Below are 21,325 nucleotides of genomic sequence, written 5' to 3'. Positions count from 1 at the left end.
AAAAATCATGTCTCCGTCTTAAAGCCACAAATCGAGTTGATCATGAAGAAGATTTTTCTGTAGTGGTTGTTTGAAGGCGGACATGTTGGCTCCTCAGATCAGACGTAGAGGCCCAGGTGGAGATAACTGAGGACTAGTTGCAGGAAATGGCTGATTCTTTCAGTCTGGAACTGAAACCAAGTGGTTCTAGCAGTAGAACAGCAGGAGAACAGAGAACAACAGACTGATGGAGTCATGATGAACACATGAACCAACACATCACCAGCTCCATCACATCAGAGCCCTCTGCTCCACCCTCACCATCACTGCTGTGTTCAGTTTGATGTTTACCATCTGCCCCCTGGTGGATCCATCCGTGCTCTGCAGACCTGAGTGTAATACATTATGTTACAGTTGAATCTTTGTGGAGCAGAATGTCCCTTTGCTTCCACAAACAGCCCAGACTCGTTGAGGCATGTACTGCTCTAGAGTAAACAAGGGTTCACTTCCTTTTATAACACACAGGTGTGAACAAATTATTCATATTTAAGTGTCATTGAAGTCATTTGTATGCATACATGTAGAAAATCCTGGTTGCAAAACCTTTTAAGCAGCACTTTATAATAATAATAATAATAAAGTTAATTTATATTTATTTATATTTATATTATCTGTTTGACCACTTATGGCTGAACCACTTCTTCTGTTTTAAGACTGACATAGTCTTAAATTATGATATATGTAATAAAACGTGTCTTTAATGTATTTCAACTTAAATTAGTTGCATTTAATTTACAGAAATCTTAAGTTTCACAACAGGAGTCGAATGACGCAGTTCTCTTTTCAGCCTGCGGCGTCGCTGTTGAGCTGACCTCCTTCTAACCGGAAGTGCCAAGCTTGGCGTCAGCTCTCGCGATATTTAATGTTTTCATCGGATTTGAAACATGGCGTCGGAGGTAGAGGCGGGCAGCTCAGCTGCAACTGAACCGGAGACCGGAGAGGGGTATGTCTGCTTCATACAAGATCTTTTTGATTGTTTCTAAGATCTAGACTAAAACGCGGACTATGTGGGAGAGTATAACCTGCACATGCGCTCTATTTACCTCATAAAACCTCTTTAATTAGCCACCTGCTAGCTAGCTAACGTTAGCACAAAGACTTGTGCTGCCGTTTGTAAAGAAGAAACAGCTCCACATCAACAAACCTGTCAGTTTAAGGATAATCTGTCTCAAAACTGACTTCTTATTATAATTTAAATTTAATACGATGTGATCCCTCTACGCCAGACTTCATTTGAATTCTGTCAATTTAAGCTAATGGTGTATTTTAGCCAGAAATAAACAAAGTAGTGAGCACACACCAATATGAATTAAATATTTTCTTCTATATCATTTAATTGTTTGGCTTTACTAAAATAAATAATGTATATTTATCGCTACACTAACGTTAAATGACCAAGACAAATGAAAAGTGACAACTATTGAACAGAGCTGGTTTAAAATGATGCTAACACAGTGTGTTGTGTTTGGAACTCATCTGTATTTGCATCTAAAATGTCTCTTGTTTTTTAGGGAGTCTACATTCGGAGAACTTCCCACCAGCATGGACACTGAATCATCTAATGGCAAAGAAGGAATGGTAATGAGCTCGTATAGTGTTTAGAAATGAAGCTGAACCATTAGGGAGACTTATCTAATTGTGGTTTTCAAGCTTCAGGTCAGCAGTCACTGTGTGATGGGTTTATAACGCGTTAAAGCACAGGTGTCAAACATACGGCCAGTGGCCCGAAAGCAGACCGCTAGAGGCTCTAATGTGGCCCACAGCATGAATTAGCAAAGATGAAAAGTATAGCTTATTAAATATAAACATTCTCCTGATGTACTTGTTCTTCTTTGCACTAAAACAAATGGAGTTGTTGTTATTTCTAGGTTATTATGCTGTTATGTTACTGGTCTGGCCCGCTTCCAGTTGGGTTCCATGTGGCCCCCTGAACTAAACTAAAATGAGTTTGATGCCTCTGTGTTAAAGCATCAAAATATCAACTTCTCTGTCTTCCAATGCAAAGATGAGAACTTGCTAAATGAATTGTTCAGCCCTAATCAGAGTGGCTTATTTATGTGTATTATATGTATAAGGGTGCTAGAGTCGTTATCGAACGAAACTCCAGCCAAATAGTTTGATGTGTGACGTCTAGAAGAAGCAAGAATTAACTTGTCCTCTGCTGGTTCAGGAGAACGTATCGGCCACGGGGCTTCCAGACAAAGTCCCGTCACCTGGCTCCTTGCTAGGCTCTGTATACTGGGGTCAGATGAACATCGGAGTCAGTCTTCCCTCAAAAGTGGACAGACGCTTCTTTTTTTATCAGAAGCAGCACAAGTCTACCTCTTAGGAGACCGAGTGAGACGTTTCAGCTCTGATTGGAGACAACAAAAGGACTGATTCTGGTTTCTACGACTCTCTCTTTTCCTTCTTTTCACGATGACCCTGATAAAGGCCACGAGCTGAACCGCGCCGGTCTAATACCGTTATTCCGTGATCTATAAGTGTTGCTGGAGTCTTGACATTTTAACGATTTATTTTCCTCCTATATGCATCTTGGTTGCGCGGGAAGTTGCAGAAATACAACCTGTTCTTCTTTCTAACTGCTGCTGGAATTTATTTTTGTGGATTCAGTATCGTAAACGTTTTTTTTTCTCAAACTTGATGTTCTGTGCACATTTAACTTTTACTCATTTTTTTTTGTTTAATTTATAAGAAATATATGTATTTTACTCCAGATGAAAGCAGGGCTGTGTTTATTCTGCTTCCACGTGTTCCAGATGTGCAGCTCTTCCACTTTCTGTCAACTTTCCAGGTTCAATATTCCTGAGGAGTTGATCGAGATAAAATAGATTACACACTGATTTATTTTGTTACCTCCTTATTGGAGCCACACTCTCCCATGATCTCATGATGCTGCAGTGCCTCCTGTCTTTAGAGAGGCTTTGTTAATGAGCTGAGACTTCCTCTGTGTCAGGAGACGGCTGGCGAAGGCTCTGAAGCTGCTGAAGCTCTGACTGGATCTGGAGATGAGGACAGCGGGAGGCAGCTGGGGGAGGTGGAGCTGCAGTGTGCCTTGTGTATGAAGTGGTTCACGGCAGACACGTTCGGCATCGACACTGCGTACGTACATTCAGCCAGTAAAGCTTTTATTTATTTATTTATTATTAGATCTGCGTGGATGACGGTTTTCTCCTTTTCCTCCTCTTCTACAGAACCTGTCTCCCCTTTATGACCAATTATGTGTTTCACTGCAACGTGTGTCATCACAGTGGAAACACATACTTCCTCAGAAAACAAGCAAGTAGGTGTTCTCTCTGCTGAAAACTAGGGATGTCCCGGTCGCTATCATGTGTGGTGAGGTGGTAGTAGTTGATGATCTAAACAGAATCCATGGAGTCCACTCAGTCAAAGGCTGCACCCAAACAACAACAACAAACACTGAACGTTTAAAAGAAGAGAAAAGTTTCCTGGAGACAGCGTCAAGGAGAAACATCTTCCAGAGAGGGTTAGGGAGTTTATGGCAGCGTTGGATGACCAGAACATTTCTGGAGTAGAGAACACAAGGTACCAGCTACCCTCTCCACACTACATTAACTTTGACTGAAAGATTTATTGGACTGAATCCAGTCCACTCTAGGAGAAGACAAGGAAGACAAGGACAGACTTTAGGAAGACACAGGAGACCAACTCTAGGAGAAGACAAGGAAGACAAGGACAGACTTTAGGAAGCTACAGGAGACCAACTCTAGGAGAAGACAAGGAAGACAAGGACAGACTTTAGGAAGCTACAGGAGACCGACTCTAGGAGAAGACAAGGAAGACAAGGACAGACTTTAGGAAGATACAGGAGACCGACTCTAGGAGAAGACAAGGAAGACAAGGACAGACTTTAGGAAGCTACAGGAGACCAACTCTAGGAGAAGACAAGGAAGACAAGGACAGACTTTAGGAAGACACAGGAGACCAACTCTAGGAGAAGACAAGGACAGACTTTAGGACGCTACAGGAGACCAACTCCAGGAGAAGACAAGGACAGACTTTAGGAAGCTACAGGAGACCAACTCTAGGAGAAGACAAGGAAGACAAGGACAGACTCTAGGACGCTACAGGAGACCAACTCTAGGAGAAGACAAGGAAGACAAGGACAGACTCTAGGACGCTACAGGAGACCAACTCTCGGATCATATTCGGAGCGTGAACGTGACCGGGACATCCCTCGTAATAACCTGATCCTTGAATCCATCTTCAACGTTTTGTTTTGTTAATTATTCTCTGGTGATTCTGTTTGTGTTTCAGACCTGAAGGAGATGTGTCTCACAGCGCTGGCAAACCTCACGTGGCGATCCAGAACACAAGACGAGCACCCGAAGACGATGTTCTCCAAGGACAAGGTGGGTGTCGTGTGTTTTTATCGTGTTGGTGCTGATGTTGTCCTGGAGAACGCTTCTTAAATAACCTCGATTTGAGTTTAGAGCACAAATGTTTAGCCGACTGATTGGTTTAGAGTGAACTTCACTTTCTGTTGAGGCTGAATGCCTTAACACTTTATCATGTTCTGAGATGTAATCTTCTTTATTGCAGGATATCATCCCGTTCATTGACAAGTACTGGGAGTGCATGACCACTCGTCAGAGACCGGGGAAGCTGACCTGGCCCAACAACATAGTGAAGACCATGGTAATGCTCAGAGGATAGAGATGGTTACTGAACATTTTTGCTGATATATAATACATTATACAGCAGCAGAGCTTTTGTTTATTTTCCAGAGCAAAGAGCGAGATGTTTTCCTGGTGAAGGAGCATCCTGACCCCGGCAGTAAAGACCTGGAAGAGGAATACCCCAAATTTGGTCTTCTGGATCAGGTATTCACCAGTCAGCCGTTACAGAGAAGGATGGTTTCACACATTGGACGTCTAGTTTACAGTCCTGTTTTCTCTCCTGTAGGACCTGGGAACCATTGGACCTTCATACGACACACAGAAACAGACCACAGCTACTCCCACGGCTGGTGGACTCAACGGTAAGAAGATAAAATAGTTGTTTACTCCGTACCAAGTTACAAAAAACAAAAGATGGCAGCTTTCACACCTGTTAAAACAAACTATATGTAGGCCCTGTTCACACCTGGTATTAACATCTGTCCTCATGTGGTCTCTAGTGTCCAGGTTAGAGTCCAGGTGTGAACACTGATCTGGTCTCTAGTGTCCAGGTTAAACAGGTCCAGGTGTGAACACTGATCTGGTCTCTAGAGTCCAGGTTAAACAGGTCCAGGTATGAACACTGATCTGGTCTCTAGAGTCCAGGTGTGAACACTGATCTGGTCTTTAGTGTCCAGGTTAAACAGGTCCAGGTGTGAACACTGATCTGGTCTCTAGTGTCCAGATTAAACAGGTCCAGGTGTGAACACTGATCTGGTCTCTAGAGTCCAGGTTAAACAGGTCCAGGTGTGAACACTGATCTGGTCTCTAGTGTCCAGATTAAACAGGTCCAGGTGTGAACACTGATCTGGTCTCTAGAGTCCAGGTTAAACAGGTCCAGGTGTGAACACTGATCTGGTCTCTAGTGTCCAGGTTAAACAGGCCCAGGTGTGAACACTGATCTGGTCTCTAGAGTCCAGGTGTGAACACTGATCTGGTCTCTAGTGTCCAGGTTAATCTGGTCTCTAGTATCCAGGTGTGAACACTGATCTGGTCTCTAGTGTCCAGGTTAAACAGGTCCAGGTGTGAACACTGATCTGGTCTCTAGAGTCCAGGTAATAAGACCAGGTAGATGGACAGGTGAGACCAGATGTTGATGGTTTGAACAGAGTTGGACTGAACCAAACCAAATGAAAACAGGTGTGAAAGAAGGTCCTGACATCATGATCCTAAGTGTAAACCCTCCACACTGAGACGGTGTATAATGTGACTACCATAGTGATTGTGTGTATTGTGTTCCAGGTGGATCTTCTTTCTCAGGTGAATATCTGGAGCTGATTACCATGTCGATGTTGTTGTTGTGTGTTTTCTTGCTCTGGATGGAAGTTGACCCTGAGGTTCAATCCAGACTCTAAATTTAATCCCAGCAGCTCAAACTGAGCCAAACTGACCCTCAACAAACATCTTGTGGGCAACTTCATCCCTGTCCAGTCGTATCCTCCCTGTCTGCTCTCTGCATCTGTTTGGTCCCCCCCCCCCCCCCCCCCAGTAAAAAGCTTTGGGTGAGCTTAGCTTCCTCGTCTCTGGCTTGCTGTGAATGGGCGCTGACACTCTGCCCTCCCATAGTCCAACCATCACCATGTGAGAGTCGAGTGTCGTTTTTGATTTGCTTCTGGCTTTTATCCAAAGCTGATTAGCCTCATGTGTCTGACGATTAGAGACGTGAATGTAGACGTAGAAACCGACAATGAAATGATGGAGGTAACCTTTAGTCACAGTCTGGGTAGGATGAACACACTGAGGTCAAATCTACAGATGTTTTTAAATAACTTTTCATCACATTCCTCCCTTCCTTCTTTCTCTTTCCTTCATTCCTTTCTCCCTTTCTTCTCTCCTCCTCTCTCATCTATGTCATTATTTCCTTCCTTCCTTCCTTTTCCTTCCGTCCTTCCTCCCTTCCTTATTTTTAGTTCCTTCCTTCCTTCCCTCACTATTACCTTTCTTCTTTCCCTCTTTCTGTCCTTCCTTCCTTCCTTCTTTCTCTTTCCTAGATTCCTTTCTTCCTTTCTTCTCTCCTCCTCTCTCACCTATCTTCCTTATTTCCTTCCTCTCTTTTGTTCCTTCCTTCTCTTCCTTCCTTCCTTCTACTAGTATTTAGTGCCTCCTACTTATTTTGTGGCTTCATTAGTGAATTAAACTTTTACATCAGTCTCATATTTATGTTAAATCAGAATTAGACCGTTGCTTTAGTTAAAGTATAACTACAGGTTTGTTCATGTTAGTGATGGACAGGGACAGAAATCAGCGCCACTGTGTTTCTTACTTCAGTTTAACATAAACGAAGAAGAGTCTCAACTAGTAAATCTCTGCGTCTGACTCCTGGAAGTTTTCATCGTCACAGCGAAGAGGTTTTACAAGAGGCTGATAGTGTTTGGAAAATGCCACGCTAACTAATTCCTGCTTCTTTTTTTTGTGCCTGCTGCCTCTCTGCAGATAATAACCTGCTTCCACTCTGTTTGTATGTGTGGTAGCCTCGGCTTCGCTGATAAGGAGTCTATAGACATCTGATCATTCTGTCAGCCCTGAAATAAATCCTGCTCCTCTAAAGGTTGAATGAGGTCAATTAAACAGCGTCAGAGTAAAAACTGACTGAACAGAGGATTTATTCCTGAACAGAGGATTTATTCCAGGACTGAAGGATTAACTTTAACGTCTCGCTTCAACTGGATGATCTGTCTTTGGTTCTCAAAGGAGCCCTGGCCCCTGGTCCAGGAAAAGGAAGAGGGGCCAAACGTAAACAACAGCAGCAACAGGAGGGAACAGCTGCAGGGGCCACTAAGAGGACTAGAAGGTAAGAACGTCATCATTACAGCGGGACGTCCCATAAAACTAGATCTGTGCTTCTTCTCTGTTTGCTCTGTTCATTAGTAATCCTTCCTTCCATCCTTCCTCCCTTCCTCCCTCCCTTCCTTCCTTCCTTCCTTCCTTCCTTCCTTCCTTCCTTCCAGTGTCTGGTGTCATAAGTTGAGTTTTTAATCAGCAGTAATCATCTTCTCATCTCCTACTTTAACTCTTTAAAAGACAAATAAATAAACTTCTCTTCTTGCCCCCCTGCAGCGACCCCCTGTTCTCGGCCCAGCGACTGCCTCCCCATGGTTACCCTCTGGAGCACCCGTTCAATAAGGACGGGTACCGCTACATCCTGGCTGAACCGGACCCCCACGCTCCGGACCCGGAGAAACTGGAGCTGGACTGCTGGGCTGGAAAACCCATACCTGGAGACCTGTACAGGGCCTGCCTGTACGAGAGGGTGCTGCTGGCGCTACACGACAGAGGTACTGAAGGAAAACCGGTTTAAGTTGGTACGGGTGGTGGGTGGAGTTGACTCAACGTTAAAATGTATAAAATAAATAAATGTGATTGTGCTGCAGCGCCTCAGTTGAAGATCTCTGACGACCGCCTGACGGTGACCGGGGAGAAGGGCTACTCCATGGTCCGAGCTTCTCACGGCGTACGCAAAGGCTCCTGGTACTTTGAGGTGACCGTGGACGACATGCCCCCGGAGACGGCAGCCAGACTCGGCTGGTCCCAACCACTGGGTCAGTAGACGGCTTCATACGTTTACGTTTTACATTTAGGAATAATAATAATGATCTGCTGGAAGGAAAATCAGGACTATCTCCAGAACTATCAGGTCCATGTTCCTGACCCTGGTCTCCGTGGACCCTGGTCTCCATGGACCCTGGTCTCCGTGGACCCTGGTCTCCGTGGACCCTGGTCTCTGTGGACCCTGGTCTCCATGGACCCTGGTCTCTGAGGACCCTGTTCTCTATTAGCCTTTGTATAATCTAATTTTACCATTGTGCACATTATAGAATCCAGGAGAATACTGATATTTCCTCCATATTGTTCACACACGTTCGTGTTTTTTATTTGTAGTTCCACCATTAGCCCACTAGATGGAGGCAAAGGACGATGTATGAAATTATAGAACATAAACACTATTTATTTTAACAGTCTGTACTTCAGTCTGCAGTACAACTGGGTACTTTAAACAAAAACAACCATCAGCTTTCAGTCCTGATGTTGGAGCTCCTGTCATCTTATGGATCTCCTTCACACGTCCACTAATCTTGTTGTCTCCAGAGAGTTGTCGTCCCAAACCGGTTGTAATCTGATCCTTCAAATGAAGACTGATTTTAATCGGAAAATCTTTTTAAAAATGTTTTGAAGTCCCGCTAAACAGTGCATGGTAAGTTGTGCTGTAATAAATAAATTCCTTGCTTGCAGCTTACAGGAATTAAATGACGCGCTGCTTCCTTAACAAAACCTTTGTGCAAACGTAACCATCGTCGTTTTGTTTGTTTAACCCTCATCTCTCGTTTCCTTTATTGATTGATATCTCAGGGAACCTGCAGGCGCCTCTGGGTTACGATAAGTTCAGCTACTCGTGGCGAAGCAAGAAGGGAACGCGCTTCCACCAGTCCATAGGGAAGCACTACTCCTCAGCCTACGGCCAGGGAGACACGCTGGGCTTCTTCATCGAGCTGCCCGACGAAACGGAGACGGCCAAAGCTCTGCCGGACACGTACAAGGACAAGGTGACGTCCCAGACACGATCAGAGAGATTTAGCTGGAAACTAATTCAGATGGTCGATCTGATTGGTTCTCCAGGCTAATTTACATGGCGGTGGTCATAATGTTACGGCTTATTGGTGTACATCCAACTAAATAACCCCCCCCCCCACAATAGGATTTTTTAAATTTGGACATAAACTTTACTTTGCAGTAAACACATGACTTAAGTTTCAGTAGCGCTGGTTCGATTCCAGGCCTTCACCCTTTTTCCATGTGTCGTCTTCCTGCGTCTCTCAACTACTCTCAAAATAAGGGTGTAAATGTCCCATCTCCACATTAAGCCCCGCCCCCAAACGATCTGATTGGCCTTGATTGAACTTTGAGCTCTGAACCGACGTGGACGTTTTAAAAGCAGGTTTTCTTGCTCATGTTTAAGTTCAACCATGTAGACGATGAATCGCAGGTCGTCCGGTTTCCAGGCTGATCCGCTTCAGCTCTCAGTGGTCATAATGTTATGGCTGATCAGTGCTGTTGCAGATATAAGTGGGTCACGCCTCTTTTTGTCTTCCTCTCTTCAGGCACTGATCAAGTTCAAGAGCTACCTGTACTTTGAGGAGAAGGACTACGTGGACAAAGCAGAGAAGAGCCTCAAGATTATGAGTCCAAGCAAAGTTAGAAAACATCAGAAATAATAAAAATAAAAAATCACAGTGAGATTCAAACCTACCGCTGTTTCTGACAACATGTTTTGTTTTCCAGATGATTTTCTACAAAAACGGCGTGAACCAAGGCGTCGCCTACGAGAACCTCTTTGAAGGCCTCTACTTCCCGGCCATCTCCCTCTACAAGAGCTGCACGGTCGGTATCACCGCGGTCGACGTGGTCGTTTTTAAACTTTTGGCTTTTGAAAGATTTTAAAGTTTCATCTTGGTTTCCCAGGTGTCCGTTAACTTTGGGCCGCATTTCAAACACCCTCCGAAGGACGTCAAGTACCAGCCGGTGAGAACTTCCTTCTGTTTAATCACGAGCTAAAACTAATATCTGATGATAAAAACCGTGACAGGATGAGACTAGAATGTTATTTCATGTGATGAGGTGTTGAATTATGGACTTTCAAACTGAGCGTCCCTGTCATGTGACTGGATAGGGGGCGTTGGCCTATTAGATCTCCGTTAGCGTTAGCATAGCAAAAGCCCTGTGGCTACAAATGAGGTGGAAAGATATGAAGGAGCATCACTCTGATATTTATTCAGCCTCCGTCACGGTCCATAAGATAACTGTGAACTATGAAAACATCAACTAGTAAAGTCTCATCTAAGTACTTTACTAGTTAAATGAAGTTATTGCCTTTAGACTTTTTGCTAACACATATTTAAACAGTGGACAGTAGAGGATGATGGGTAAACATTCTGGAAAGAATCGTTCTTGTGTATGAGTCCAAATAGAAAGTAAAACAAAGTAAAACATTCAAGTTGCAAGATTTAAAATGTCATTTTGCTTCCGAATGTGTTTACCCTTAACGGTTTAAACCATAGTCTGTATATAAACATGGACACCACGTCTCCTCTTCCTCTCATTGGTCAAACTGACTCTATGTTCCCGGGGATACGGGCGGCGCCATCTTGTGAGTTTGGATCCAGAGTCTGATCAGTACGGTCTGAGGGCGGAGCCACGTGGAGCCGTGATATTGATGCCCCGCCCACACTTCCTCCAGACTCACTCATGTTTTAGTTTAATTAATACTACGCTCTGCTCTACCTCCACCTGTTACAAGGAGATGATGGATTATACACTGGACTAGTTTATTTATTTTTTACAACTCTCCTGGACCTACAGGACCGTTTTACGGAGCGGTTGGCATGGCAACTGGTAGTCACCATTATGTCACATCCTGTTTCTATTATATTAACTACCTAAAATGACAGAAACTATCCTTGAAAATTTTTATCTGACATGTATTTTAGTGTTTTAGTTTGGCCCAAGCCCCGCCCACTAACATGGAGGGGGTGGAGCTTATGACCTATACTGCAGCCAGACACCAGGGGGAGCTCTATTTGATTTGACTTCACTTTAGAGGAGCTGTAATTGTAAATTACTAAAAGCAATAAAAATGTCTAAAATGTGACTGTGACTGGCTCAACACGATAATTATTTTCCTTTTCAGATGAGCGACATGGGCTGGGGGGCGGTGATCGAGCACACGCTGGCGGACATGTTGTACCACGTGGAGACGGAGGTGGACGGCCGGCGCAGCCCCCCGTGGGAGGGATGAGCTCAGTAACTCACCTGGTCAAAACAACAACAGCATCCTCCAGACTGTAGGTCAAAGCAGCAGCAGCAGCAGCAGCAGCAGCAGCAGCAGCAGCAGCAGCAGCAGCAGCTCGTGTGATTTTAATTTTGCCATAACAGATCACTGGTTCCACTCTGAACCTCTGACTGAAGCCGGTGCTCTGCTTCCACCAGTTTAACACGTGTTCAGAGCGTCGCCTTGAGCAAGAACCTGATGTTCTGCGAAGCCAAACGTTTCACATGTCGATGATTCTTTAGTGACGTCTGTCCCGCTGCGGGTTTTTATTTGTTTGACGATGTGTGCTAATTATTTACTGTTTTATACTTTGAGTTGAATAAAAAATAATAATAATGATGATGATAATGGAACTGATTAATTAAGCCTGGTAGGTTACGCTGCTTTTATTTTGGTAGGAAAAGGGTTATTGTTTTTCGCCATTTATACTTTTATTTTGAAAGGTTGTGGCGAAGGGTGACGGCTGGGCTCGAACTAGTGACGCCAGCTCATTTTGGTTTGAGCGTAGGACTTTTAATTTGGATATACACACCGATCGGCCATAACATTATGACTATGAGGACAGGTGACGAGTGAATTAGTCTCGAAGCCAGACCAACGTCCCCCGTCTACAAACTCTGGTCTTCATGAAGAAAATATTCTTGATCCAGAAAAGACAAAAACATTTTCAGTGAAACTGCACATTGAATAATTTAATTAGTGTTTATTTAGTTTGTCAAATCAAAACAACAAAGAGAAAATGTCAGCTTCTTAAAACAGAAGTCACTGTAATCAGCATAAAACCTGAAGCACTTTAAAAAATATGTTTTATTTAAGGCTCAGATAAAACAGTGGATGTGTTTTCATCCTTTTTGTATCAAAACAAGTTTAAAAAAAAAAGTGTCGGACATGAACCATGTCTCAGTGCGTTACTTCTGCAGCAAGTTTACGTGAGACTGGTGAAGAAATCAAGTGCACATGTGGTGTAGCTGTAAGTGACGCAATGAAACGTAGAGTGCAGCTTTAAAGTTTTGGCATCCTTCAGTTTTCTATATTTCTGCATAAAAATGACTCAAAACAAGTCCTGAAAGTGGATAAAGAGAACCCAGTCAAACACATGGCACTGAAATATTATACTTTGTATTTGTTTATGTATGGAAATTAGCCAATATTACATATCAGTGAGGTCTACCTCCAGGATTCCAAGTTAATTTCCAGGTCCAATCAGAGTCCATGTGTTCAGAAGTGTTTCCATCAATGTAATGAGACTCAGGTGTGGTTCAGTTCCTGGTTTAGTTTCAATAAATCAGGGATTTGTCTCAGTCTGACCTTCACAACACATGTTTGTGGACAAAGGAGCTTTCTGAGGAGCTCAGAGAAAGAGTTGTTGTTGCTCATCAGGCTGGAAAAGGTTCCAGAACCATCTCTAAAGAGTTTGGAACCCACAAATAATCCACAGTCAGACAGACTGAAGACGACTGTTCCCCTCCACAGGAGTGGTCCACCAACAAAGATCACTCCATAATAGTCTGAGAGGTCCCAAAGGAACCCAGGGGAACTTCTAAGCAGCTAAAGGCCTCTCTCTCATTGGCTGATGTTAATGTTGATGAATCCACTGAACAACCATGGTGTGATGGACAAAGACACTGCTCTCCAAGAAGAACATTTCTAAACATCATGTGGACAAGACAGAAGACTATTGGGACAATGTTTAGTGGACAGATGAGACCAAAGTAGAATAGTTTGGTTTAAATGAGATGAAACAACACTGCATCATTCCAGCATCAGAACCTCATCCCTCCATCAAACATGGGGGTGCTAATGTCCTGGTTTGGGCCTGTCCTGCTGCATCTGGACCAGGACGGCTTGTCATCATTGATGGACCAATGAATTCTGAATTCTACCAGTGAAGTCTAAAAGAAAATGTCAGGACATCTGTCCATGAGCTGAATGTGAAGAGAAACTGGGTCATGCAGCAAGACAACGAGAACCAAGAACACAAGTGGTTCTACAAAAGAACGGTTAAAGAAGAACAAGATGAATGTTTAGGAACGGCCAAGTCAAAGTCCTGACCTTAATCCAATAGAAATGTTGTGGAAGGACCTGAAGCAAGCAGTTGATGTGAGGAAACCCACCAACATCTCAGAACTGAAGTGGTTCTGTTCTGAGGAATGGGCTAAAATTCCTCCAAGCTGCTATAGACCACTGATCAGCTGTTACCATAAACTGGATAATAAAAACTAGGGTTCACTTACATTAGCACCTTATAGATATAAACAAATTATTAATTTTCTTGAATAACCAAATACACAATATATCTGTTTTACTTTCAGGACTTACTCTGAGTCATTTTTCTGCAGGAATGTAGAAGTTGTCTGAAGGAAAACCTTTAGGCGTCACTGATTTAAAGAGTCCTCTGCTGCTACACTGGAGTTAAGAGTCTTTAAAGCAGTCTCTGATGATCATCCTCAGAGGGAAGACGTGAGTAGTCCTGACTCGGCGTAGCTTTCTTTCGACACAAATTTTTGTCTCTCGTCTGTCTGCCAAAGGAAAAGAGATTTCAGCTTTCAGATAAACTCAAACACACTCTGAGAAGCTGTGGACTTTTTCCTCACGTGTCTTCGGAAGATCCGGCGCAGCAGGCTGCGTTTGGGGCTCTGGGGGGCCTGGGACAAGTCCAGATCTGGAGAACGAGAGCCCTCTGGGCCGAAAGTATTCAGCTCCTGGAAACATCCCGTCTCTATTATCTACGAGAAACACAGGGGGAGGAAGAAGAGGTGGTGAGGTTAGCAGATCCTGTCCGAGCCGAGGCTGTGGATGCATCCGTGAAATGAACTCACCTCGTTTTGCCACCTAATGGGATTACTCCCCGTGCTGAACTTGGAGTAGAAGTCGTGGTCCACGTGGTCCAGAATGACTCCCTTCACGTAAGAAAACTCATCGATGTCCTGGACGTCGCTGCAGTACACCAGTCTGGGCTACAGGAGGAAGAGTAAAAGACATTCTCATAAATTAATCATTCTGGTAATTAAGCTGGATAATAAAGACAAAAAGCATCATTTTATATAAAAACAGAAGTTTTTTAGTAACAATATCCAGGATTTTGCAGTTTCCAGTTTGACCTGAGGGTGTCAGTGTTGTCTCACAATTACTGCACCTAACGAACTATACCTACATGCTCAGAACGGTCAAAAGAAGACATAGTTGTTCAGACTTATGAATCTCAGTCACTTCCTGCTACAAACATAGCAGCAGTAGTTTTCTGGGACAGATTAGCTGCTCTTGAATCTAGAAGGAAAATCTTCAGATGCAGAAAAGGTAGCTACGGCATCCTTAAAAGACTTCTTGCAGAACTAAAAAAGGTGAAACATCTCTTTGACCTGTCCGTCCAGAAAGAGGTCCAACGACTACTTTGGCCTCAGATCTCAGTGTGTATTGGTGAAGAGGAGTTTGATGTTTTTAGATGTTAATGTTGTACTTGCATCAGGTTTAAACGGAGGCTCAACAAGCCCCGCCTCCAGTATCCGGAAGTTGACGCTCTGGAAGAAAGGATGAGACTGGACTTCTCTTCCTCCAGAGCCCCGACAGCCCAACCTCAGCTTTGGGTCTTTGGTCAACAGCTGTAGTAAAGAAGACAGAGTTTTTTCTTGTAGCAAGACAACCAGCTGCGTCGTTGTTGGGAGTCGCTCTAGTCAGCTTTCAGATTGTTTTGGAGGGACTCACCGAGGAGCAGATGTTTCTCACGTCCCGGCTGAACCTGCCGTTGTACGTCTCCTGCTCTCTCTGGATCCTCCTCTCCATTTCTAAGGAATCAGGGTGTTCTCCTCGGTCCCTGAACGGAGGCTTACCTGCCGTCATTTCATAGATCAGGCAGCCGAGGCCCCACCAGTCGACTCCCGTCCCGTAATGGTCTTTGCGGATCACCTCTGGAGCTGAGATGAGAAACACAGACAATGTAAACACCTCAGAGAATAGTTTCATGTCTCTGGAGGGGTTGGGGTTGTGGATACGTTGTTTTTGTGCCGTGAGGAAGCCTCGAATTCAGACCAACTACACAAGGAACTGATCATGCTTAAACAAGGATCTGACGGGCCAATCAAATCAAGCAGTTTAAGAATCAGTATCAGAGATTAATAGGTGGTTTAGGCTACCTTACCCAGACCTTAACACCATAACTGACGTGCACCTCCCCAGAAATGTAACTGCGCGTTGCGGCAACGCAGACCACAAGAGCTGTGATTGGTCCGCTTGGTAGTAGCAGGTTTCCTAGTGTTGTAGTCAAGACCGCCTAACCCGAGAGTTAAGACCAAGACCAGAGCACACCAAGACCAAGACTTTGAGGGGGCAAGACCAAGTCAAGACCAAGACCGGTCTCGAGTACTACAACACTAGTGTTTCCTCTAACCCTAACCCTACCCCTAACCCCCCTAACCCTAACCCTAATCAAATTGATTGTTTTGGATCAATAAAGATGAAACACGTGGAGGAAAGGTTAACTGAGGAGGTTCGGAGATACAAACATTTGTACAACTCGTCATTCAACTCGAAATTTCGGGAAAACAATTTTTTGCCCATTGTTGAAAGTGAAGCAGGAAGTAGAAACAAAAATTAACCCAACTGGCAAAAAGTATACAGCGCCGACTAGTGTTCTGGTGGCATTTTTACAGAGCGAGCCAGGACTGACGAGTGCACAACTATAAATGGATCGCACCGGCATAGGCTACGTACGTAGGTTACGACTTCTATGTCCCCCAGTATCTTAGTACTGAGGGACATAGTATTTTCCAATTAAATTCAAATCTTGTGCGTTACTTGTGTATTTATAAGTTAAAAAAAGTTAAAAAAAACACTTTTTCCAGTATCTGCTGTGACCTCCTTGTAACTAAATGTTTCTGGTAACTGCTGATCAGTGGTCTACAGCAGCTTGGAGGAATTTTAGCCCATTCCTCAGAACAGAACCACTTCAGTTCTGAGATGTTGGTGGGTTTACGTAGACATATAACATATCTACCTCCGTACATCTGGTCAATCATTAGCCACAGTGACTTGGTTAAGCTTGCAGAGACGTAATATCATAATCAGTAATTCAGTTTTTCCACAACAGGGCCCCATTATTGACACGTCTGTAGTACATACCCATATATCCCAGCGTGCCCACCCTGCCTCGTACCAGACTCCCCTCAGGAAGCTTCACAGCCAGGCCCAGGTCAGAGATGCGGATGTGTCCTTAAGGAAACAAAAACAAAACAACAAACATTCACTGAACAGGTTTTATGTTTGAGATATTTTATCTTTAACTACTCTGACGCACTTTCCCTTTTGACCCTGCGAGGTTACTCTTCCCTCCGGCGCTGTGAAGCAGGCGCTTGATACAATAACCCTAACTAGCAATTTGTGATTACTGACGCATGCAACATTAAGGTGTTTCCAAATTCCCAAAGCTTCAACGAAAGAAGGAACAGGTGCAGAGTTGTTTTACAATAGCCGACACACCTGAGTCCCACATTCCTTTCATTTCCTCGATCCGTCTTTTGTCAAAATAGAAACACCATCATTTCCTTGAACAGGCAGATGCATCTAGAGAATTAAGTCTGATTGACTGTTATCATGTCAATCATTCCAGTTCATTTCAGAGCTAAAAATAGCTTCATGTCTCTGCAGGGGCTGGAATGTGGTCGTAGGTTATTTTAGCACACAGGAGCTATTTATTGCTCAGTAGTGTAGTTGTAAATACCGTTGTCATCCAGGAGAATGTTCTCTGGTTTCAGATCCCTAGAAGATTAAACACAGATTTAGAAACTCTGCACTCAGATCAGCTGAGACCGAATCCCCCGTGTCAACGCTCTCACCTGTAAACTATTGACTTCTCGTGCAGGTGAATCAATCCACAGCAGACCTCTGCGGCGTAGAAAACCGTTCTGTCCGGGTCCAGGCCGGGCTCGCCGATGTTGTATATGTGGAACTTCAAATCGCCGCCGCTCATCATGGTCAGAACCATGCAGAGGGCGTGTTTGGTCTCGTAGGCGTACGCCAGGTTCACCTGCAAGGAAAACGGGAAGGAGAACTTTATTAGGAAACACCGGCCCAGTCCAGTTCAACTGAAACATGATATGAAGGAGAAAGGTCTTGATTAGGATCCACATGGCTTCAATTAAAATAAATGCTTTGGTTACAAAGACCAGGACCATTTAGAGAACTTCAAGTGCCTGATTTATAAGTGTCTGAGTGTAGCTGCAGCTTTCTCACCACAAATCGACTGTCCAACTCCTCCAGGATCTCTTTCTCGTTGAGAGCCATGCCCTCTCCTCGTCTCTTCTTGACGTGGGTTTTCTCCAGCTTCTTGCAGGCGTACATCATCCCCGTGGCTCGTACCTGACAGGCCCACACCTGGAGGCCAAACAGAGGAGAATGATCTGTCTTTATAGCTGGGGTCAGTTTAGGAGTGTTTTAAAGCGTTTACCTCCTAGCTAACAGTAGCTCTTTCTAGCTTCCAAGCCTCCCAGCAAATTGTAGCTCCCCCCAGCCTCCTAGCAAATAGTAGTTCTTGATAGCTTCCTAGTCTCCTAGCTAATCGTATGTCTATCTAATTCCCTAGCCTCCCAGCTAAAAGTAGCTCTTCCTGTTATCTTTCTGAATGATGAATACAGACTACTTCCACCTGCGGGTATGAGCAGTTATTTCCTCTCAGGTGCCACAGGTGGCCTTGGTTGCTGCCTGGTAGATGCTAATAGATGCTAGTAGGTGCTAGTCTTACCTCTCCAAAGCCTCCTTTCCCCAGCAGCCTGTACTGTCTGAATGTCTGCTTGGTGATGGGCTGCCTTGAAGAAAAAAGGAACAGGCTGATCTCATTCAAGTTTTATGAAAAGCTAAATGTGACACAGAGCCAACAGTGACGGCAGCAGAGTGTATTGAGTAGAAGCAGATAAACCAGCTAGCCGACAAACCGCTCATCTGTCAACCAGTGTCGTTTCCTCCAGCACTCTTACTGACCTCTCCAACATCTTCCACTGCAGAAACCGGTCGAAGTACATACTGTCCTGGTACTGGACGAACGGCTCTCCACTGAAGTACTGATGCAGGTCTCTGATCCAGGACACAGACATTATATTTACTAAAAACTCACATATATATATATTAAGCTGATAGTGAGTCGGTGTGAACTCACTCTCTGCAGTCGTGAAAGACGTCGCTGCAGGGGTTGAGCTCCAGGTTTTGCCTGCAGCTCTGTTCGTGCTTCGCTACGATGGACACGCACAGGTGGGACTGAGGAAACACGGAAGTTAAAAACAAAAAACAGTGTGAATGACTGATTGTGATCAAACTCTGTGAGCATGGAGAGAAGTCAAGGTTATTGGTCAGACCTGCCCCATGAGGAATTTCTGGATGATGCTGAAGCCGAAATCCTTCCTCATTTCGTTCGACTTCGTCTCAAAGGCGTCCTAGGACAGAGAAGGATTTTCAGACGTCTTTTTTGTCTTTTCGAGCTGAAGAAGGTACTTAGACAAGTGGCAAGACGCCTTCAAGAAACCCAACAACTCCAGTTTTCTGGATAAATGACCCGGATGACTGATAACCCTCATAGACAGAATGTCCCAAACAGAGGATTGTTTCTGTGTTCTTATAGCATATAAATATCAAATTAATCAATGTACTGTAAAATTTATCCCTCTGCTGGCCTTCTGATTGGTCCAACTCTATCAGGCACTAACTTCCTATGTTGCTGTTGCTGTTTGACAAACTATAGCCTAATCTGTGTAGGTCTATTCCCATAGAGAAACATTAGCTGACTCTCCTCCATGTTACCTCTAGACTCCACTATTACAGTCGGTATTACAGTTTGTCAAACCTGGCAGCAGATAACAGGAAATCAGGACGAAAAGGCTAGGAGCCCTGTCATTGGTGCTCAGCAGACCAATCAAACTGGAACTAGGATGAAAATCTTGCTAATTTCACTGTGGCTAGGTTAGACAAACTAAAGCCATGCTGGGGAATGGACCCCAGCATGGCTATTACTGAGTTAGCATTAAAATTAGTAATTGCGATCCTTAAAAAGACAGGAAGAATGGACTGTAGGCTAGCACAGCTACAGAAGAGGAACTGCTGAGATGGTGAAAAGACAGACAGTTGCTAACGCTAGCTGTCTCAACTCTTTGTTACCTCTAGACTCTACAGGTTTTCTATGGAAGTGAACCTCAGCATAGGCTACTGATTATCTAAGCTAGCAACTGTAACAGGAATTTGGGACTTGATAAAAGCACGGAGCTCTCTGATTGGTTGTCAGCTGACCAATCAGACGACCAAGAAAGGGTCAAACTGAAACTAGCATAAAAATCTAAACCAGAAGGCTCCAACCCTGTCTCAGTTCCTACTTCCTGTGTTATTGTTCCTAGGTTAGACAGTTTCCAATCTTAATGCTAACTAAGTAATAGCCATGCTACAGAATGCCTTTAGCATGGCTATTACTTAGTTAGCATTACAATTAGTAATTGCGATCCTTAAAAAGAAAACTCTATTATTTCAGGTTTACTTTGTTTTTCTATGTCAGTGATTGGTGGTCAGCAGACCAATCAGACGGCCAAAAAAGGGTCAACGTCTATGGTTCTACGACTTGTTGAACGTCTGAACTACTTTTTCATTTTTACTTAATGCAGCTCACGTTAAATAATCCGCTCCTCTTGTCAATGAACTCGTATTTCCAGTAATCTTGTGCCACATGATCGCCACTTAATGTTAACGTTGCCTTAAGACCGTGAGACATTTCCTCCTAGTCTTTCCTCTCCCTCAGATTAACAAGCAGGAACTTTTACCCTGCCTTCTTCTCTTTGAGGGCAACTCTAATTGTCTTTTTATTTGTGTGTACATAGTGTCCACGGGTGTCGGCGTACCAGGGCGTCCTGCAGGCATATGTGGTTCTGCAGATCGGGCCGACTCCGACAGAAGAGCCTGAACAGCTTCTTTCCAATAGGCTGCATCACGCACAACAAGTAGTAGTCTCGCTCTGTTGAAGGAAGTGAAGCTTGAAATCACACGACAGCAAACCTCAGACAGGAATGTGAATCCTGACAACTCTGTCAGACACACACCTATGCTCATGGCCAGCTCTCTGCACTGCCGGATGTGAGGGAAGCGCAGCATCTCTCTCCATTTCCAGCTCCTGCCTTTGCTGCCTCCATCTGCAGACACAGAGGAAATGAAAGCATGGTGCATGTTGCATATCTGCAGCGTGCGTGTTCCCGTGCACGCCCAGAACCATCAGGTTTCAGACAATGGCATGCTCCAGCTACAGTGAATGGACTATAAATAGCTCCAGGAACAGGTAAGCAAAGCCTGTGGGACCACATTACACTGCAACTTTACTGTCACTCACAGGCTGCAGATAATTATTTGATTTAGTTTTCTTACAAAACACACATTTATTCTTCAACTTCAAAGTTAACAACTCATGTCACAGAGAGTTTAAGACTCACCGATGTCAACTTAAAATAAAAAAACAAAGGTCAGCCTGATAAAAAAGTCTAAAGTCATAAATCATTTCACCATAGGTGTCTTTTCAAGTTGCCTTTTTAGAAAGTTCTGCCAACATTTCTGGCTGTGCAGCAACATTCAAACATCTCCTACCTTCCCTGGCTCGAATGAGAGCGCTGTTTGCAACGAGGCTATCGATCTCCATGCGTCCTCGAGTGTTTTACGTGTCCAGGGCCTGCAGAGTGTCCGGGGGGGTTGGGGAGGTGGTGGATGGGAGCCTTAAAATCAGAGCTCACCAGCAGCCGGAGAAAACTGAAACTGCATGTCAGCTGCTGTCTAA

At 44.2% G+C, this 21,325-nt stretch overlaps 2 protein-coding genes across 5 annotated transcripts; one reads left to right on the top strand and one right to left on the bottom strand.

Annotated features, from left to right (window-relative positions):
- The first annotated feature begins 891 nt into the window (after positions 1 to 891).
- Positions 892 to 11,861, top strand: ash2l (ash2 like, histone lysine methyltransferase complex subunit). Of its 3 annotated transcripts, XM_084572849.1 has the most exons (17): positions 892 to 982; positions 1,551 to 1,617; positions 2,996 to 3,141; positions 3,234 to 3,322; positions 4,318 to 4,412; positions 4,603 to 4,698; positions 4,788 to 4,883; positions 4,966 to 5,041; positions 5,961 to 5,978; positions 7,410 to 7,509; positions 7,776 to 7,993; positions 8,090 to 8,257; positions 9,066 to 9,259; positions 9,815 to 9,907; positions 9,996 to 10,094; positions 10,176 to 10,235; positions 11,401 to 11,861. In XM_084572849.1, the coding sequence occupies exons 1-17, from the start codon at positions 924 to 926 to the stop codon at positions 11,506 to 11,508; spliced, it is 1,782 nt and encodes a 593-aa protein (XP_084428975.1). In that variant the 5' UTR covers positions 892 to 923; the 3' UTR covers positions 11,509 to 11,861. The 3 variants fall into 3 exon arrangements, with proteins under 3 accessions (XP_084428975.1, XP_084428976.1, XP_084428974.1); XM_084572848.1 differs by lacking the exon at positions 892 to 982 and having other exon boundaries at positions 1,417 to 1,617; XM_084572850.1 differs by lacking the exons at positions 892 to 982; positions 5,961 to 5,978 and having other exon boundaries at positions 1,416 to 1,617.
- A 368-nt stretch (positions 11,862 to 12,229) lies between these two features.
- On the bottom strand, positions 12,230 to 21,325 carry LOC311507817 (G protein-coupled receptor kinase 5-like). 2 transcript variants are annotated; one of them, XM_084572334.1, is made up of 16 exons: positions 21,139 to 21,325; positions 20,604 to 20,693; positions 20,406 to 20,518; positions 18,882 to 18,959; positions 18,686 to 18,783; positions 18,511 to 18,603; positions 18,275 to 18,338; positions 17,767 to 17,907; positions 17,370 to 17,560; positions 17,255 to 17,292; positions 16,657 to 16,746; positions 15,244 to 15,452; positions 15,003 to 15,140; positions 14,361 to 14,498; positions 14,136 to 14,267; positions 12,230 to 14,060 (listed from the first exon to the last, which is right to left on the bottom strand). In XM_084572334.1, exons 1-16 carry the CDS (start codon positions 21,188 to 21,190, stop codon positions 13,989 to 13,991), a joined length of 1,737 nt encoding a protein of 578 aa, XP_084428460.1. In that variant the 5' UTR covers positions 21,191 to 21,325; the 3' UTR covers positions 12,230 to 13,988. The 2 variants fall into 2 exon arrangements, with proteins under 2 accessions (XP_084428460.1, XP_084428459.1); XM_084572333.1 differs by having other exon boundaries at positions 12,230 to 14,056.

The sequence above is a fragment of the Chelon labrosus genome, assembly GCF_963514085.1.
Source record: "Chelon labrosus genome assembly, chromosome: 22".
Lineage (NCBI taxonomy): Eukaryota > Metazoa > Chordata > Actinopteri > Mugiliformes > Mugilidae > Chelon > Chelon labrosus.
The sequence above is the reverse complement of the archived record's forward strand: the minus strand, read 5'-3'. Positions and strand labels throughout refer to the sequence as shown.

Coding starts and splice junctions, on each gene's coding strand:
- LOC311507817 (XM_084572333.1), bottom strand. CDS start 21,190: ATGGAGATCGATAGCCTCGTTGCAAACAGCGCTCTCATTCGAGCCAGG. Junction 15,453..16,656: donor GGGCACGCTGGGATATATGG/GTATGTACTACA, acceptor TTCTCATCTCAG/CTCCAGAGGTGATCCGCAAA. Junction 14,499..15,002: donor AGCCTCCGTTTAAACCTGAT/GCAAGTACAACA, acceptor TTCCTCCTGTAG/CCCAGACTGGTGTACTGCAG.
- ash2l (XM_084572848.1), top strand. CDS start 1,480: ATGATGCTAACACAGTGTGTTGTGTTTGGAACTCATCTGTATTTGCAT. Junction 3,323..4,317: donor CTTCCTCAGAAAACAAGCAA/GTAGGTGTTCTC, acceptor TTTGTGTTTCAG/ACCTGAAGGAGATGTGTCTC. Junction 4,884..4,965: donor AATTTGGTCTTCTGGATCAG/GTATTCACCAGT, acceptor TCTCTCCTGTAG/GACCTGGGAACCATTGGACC.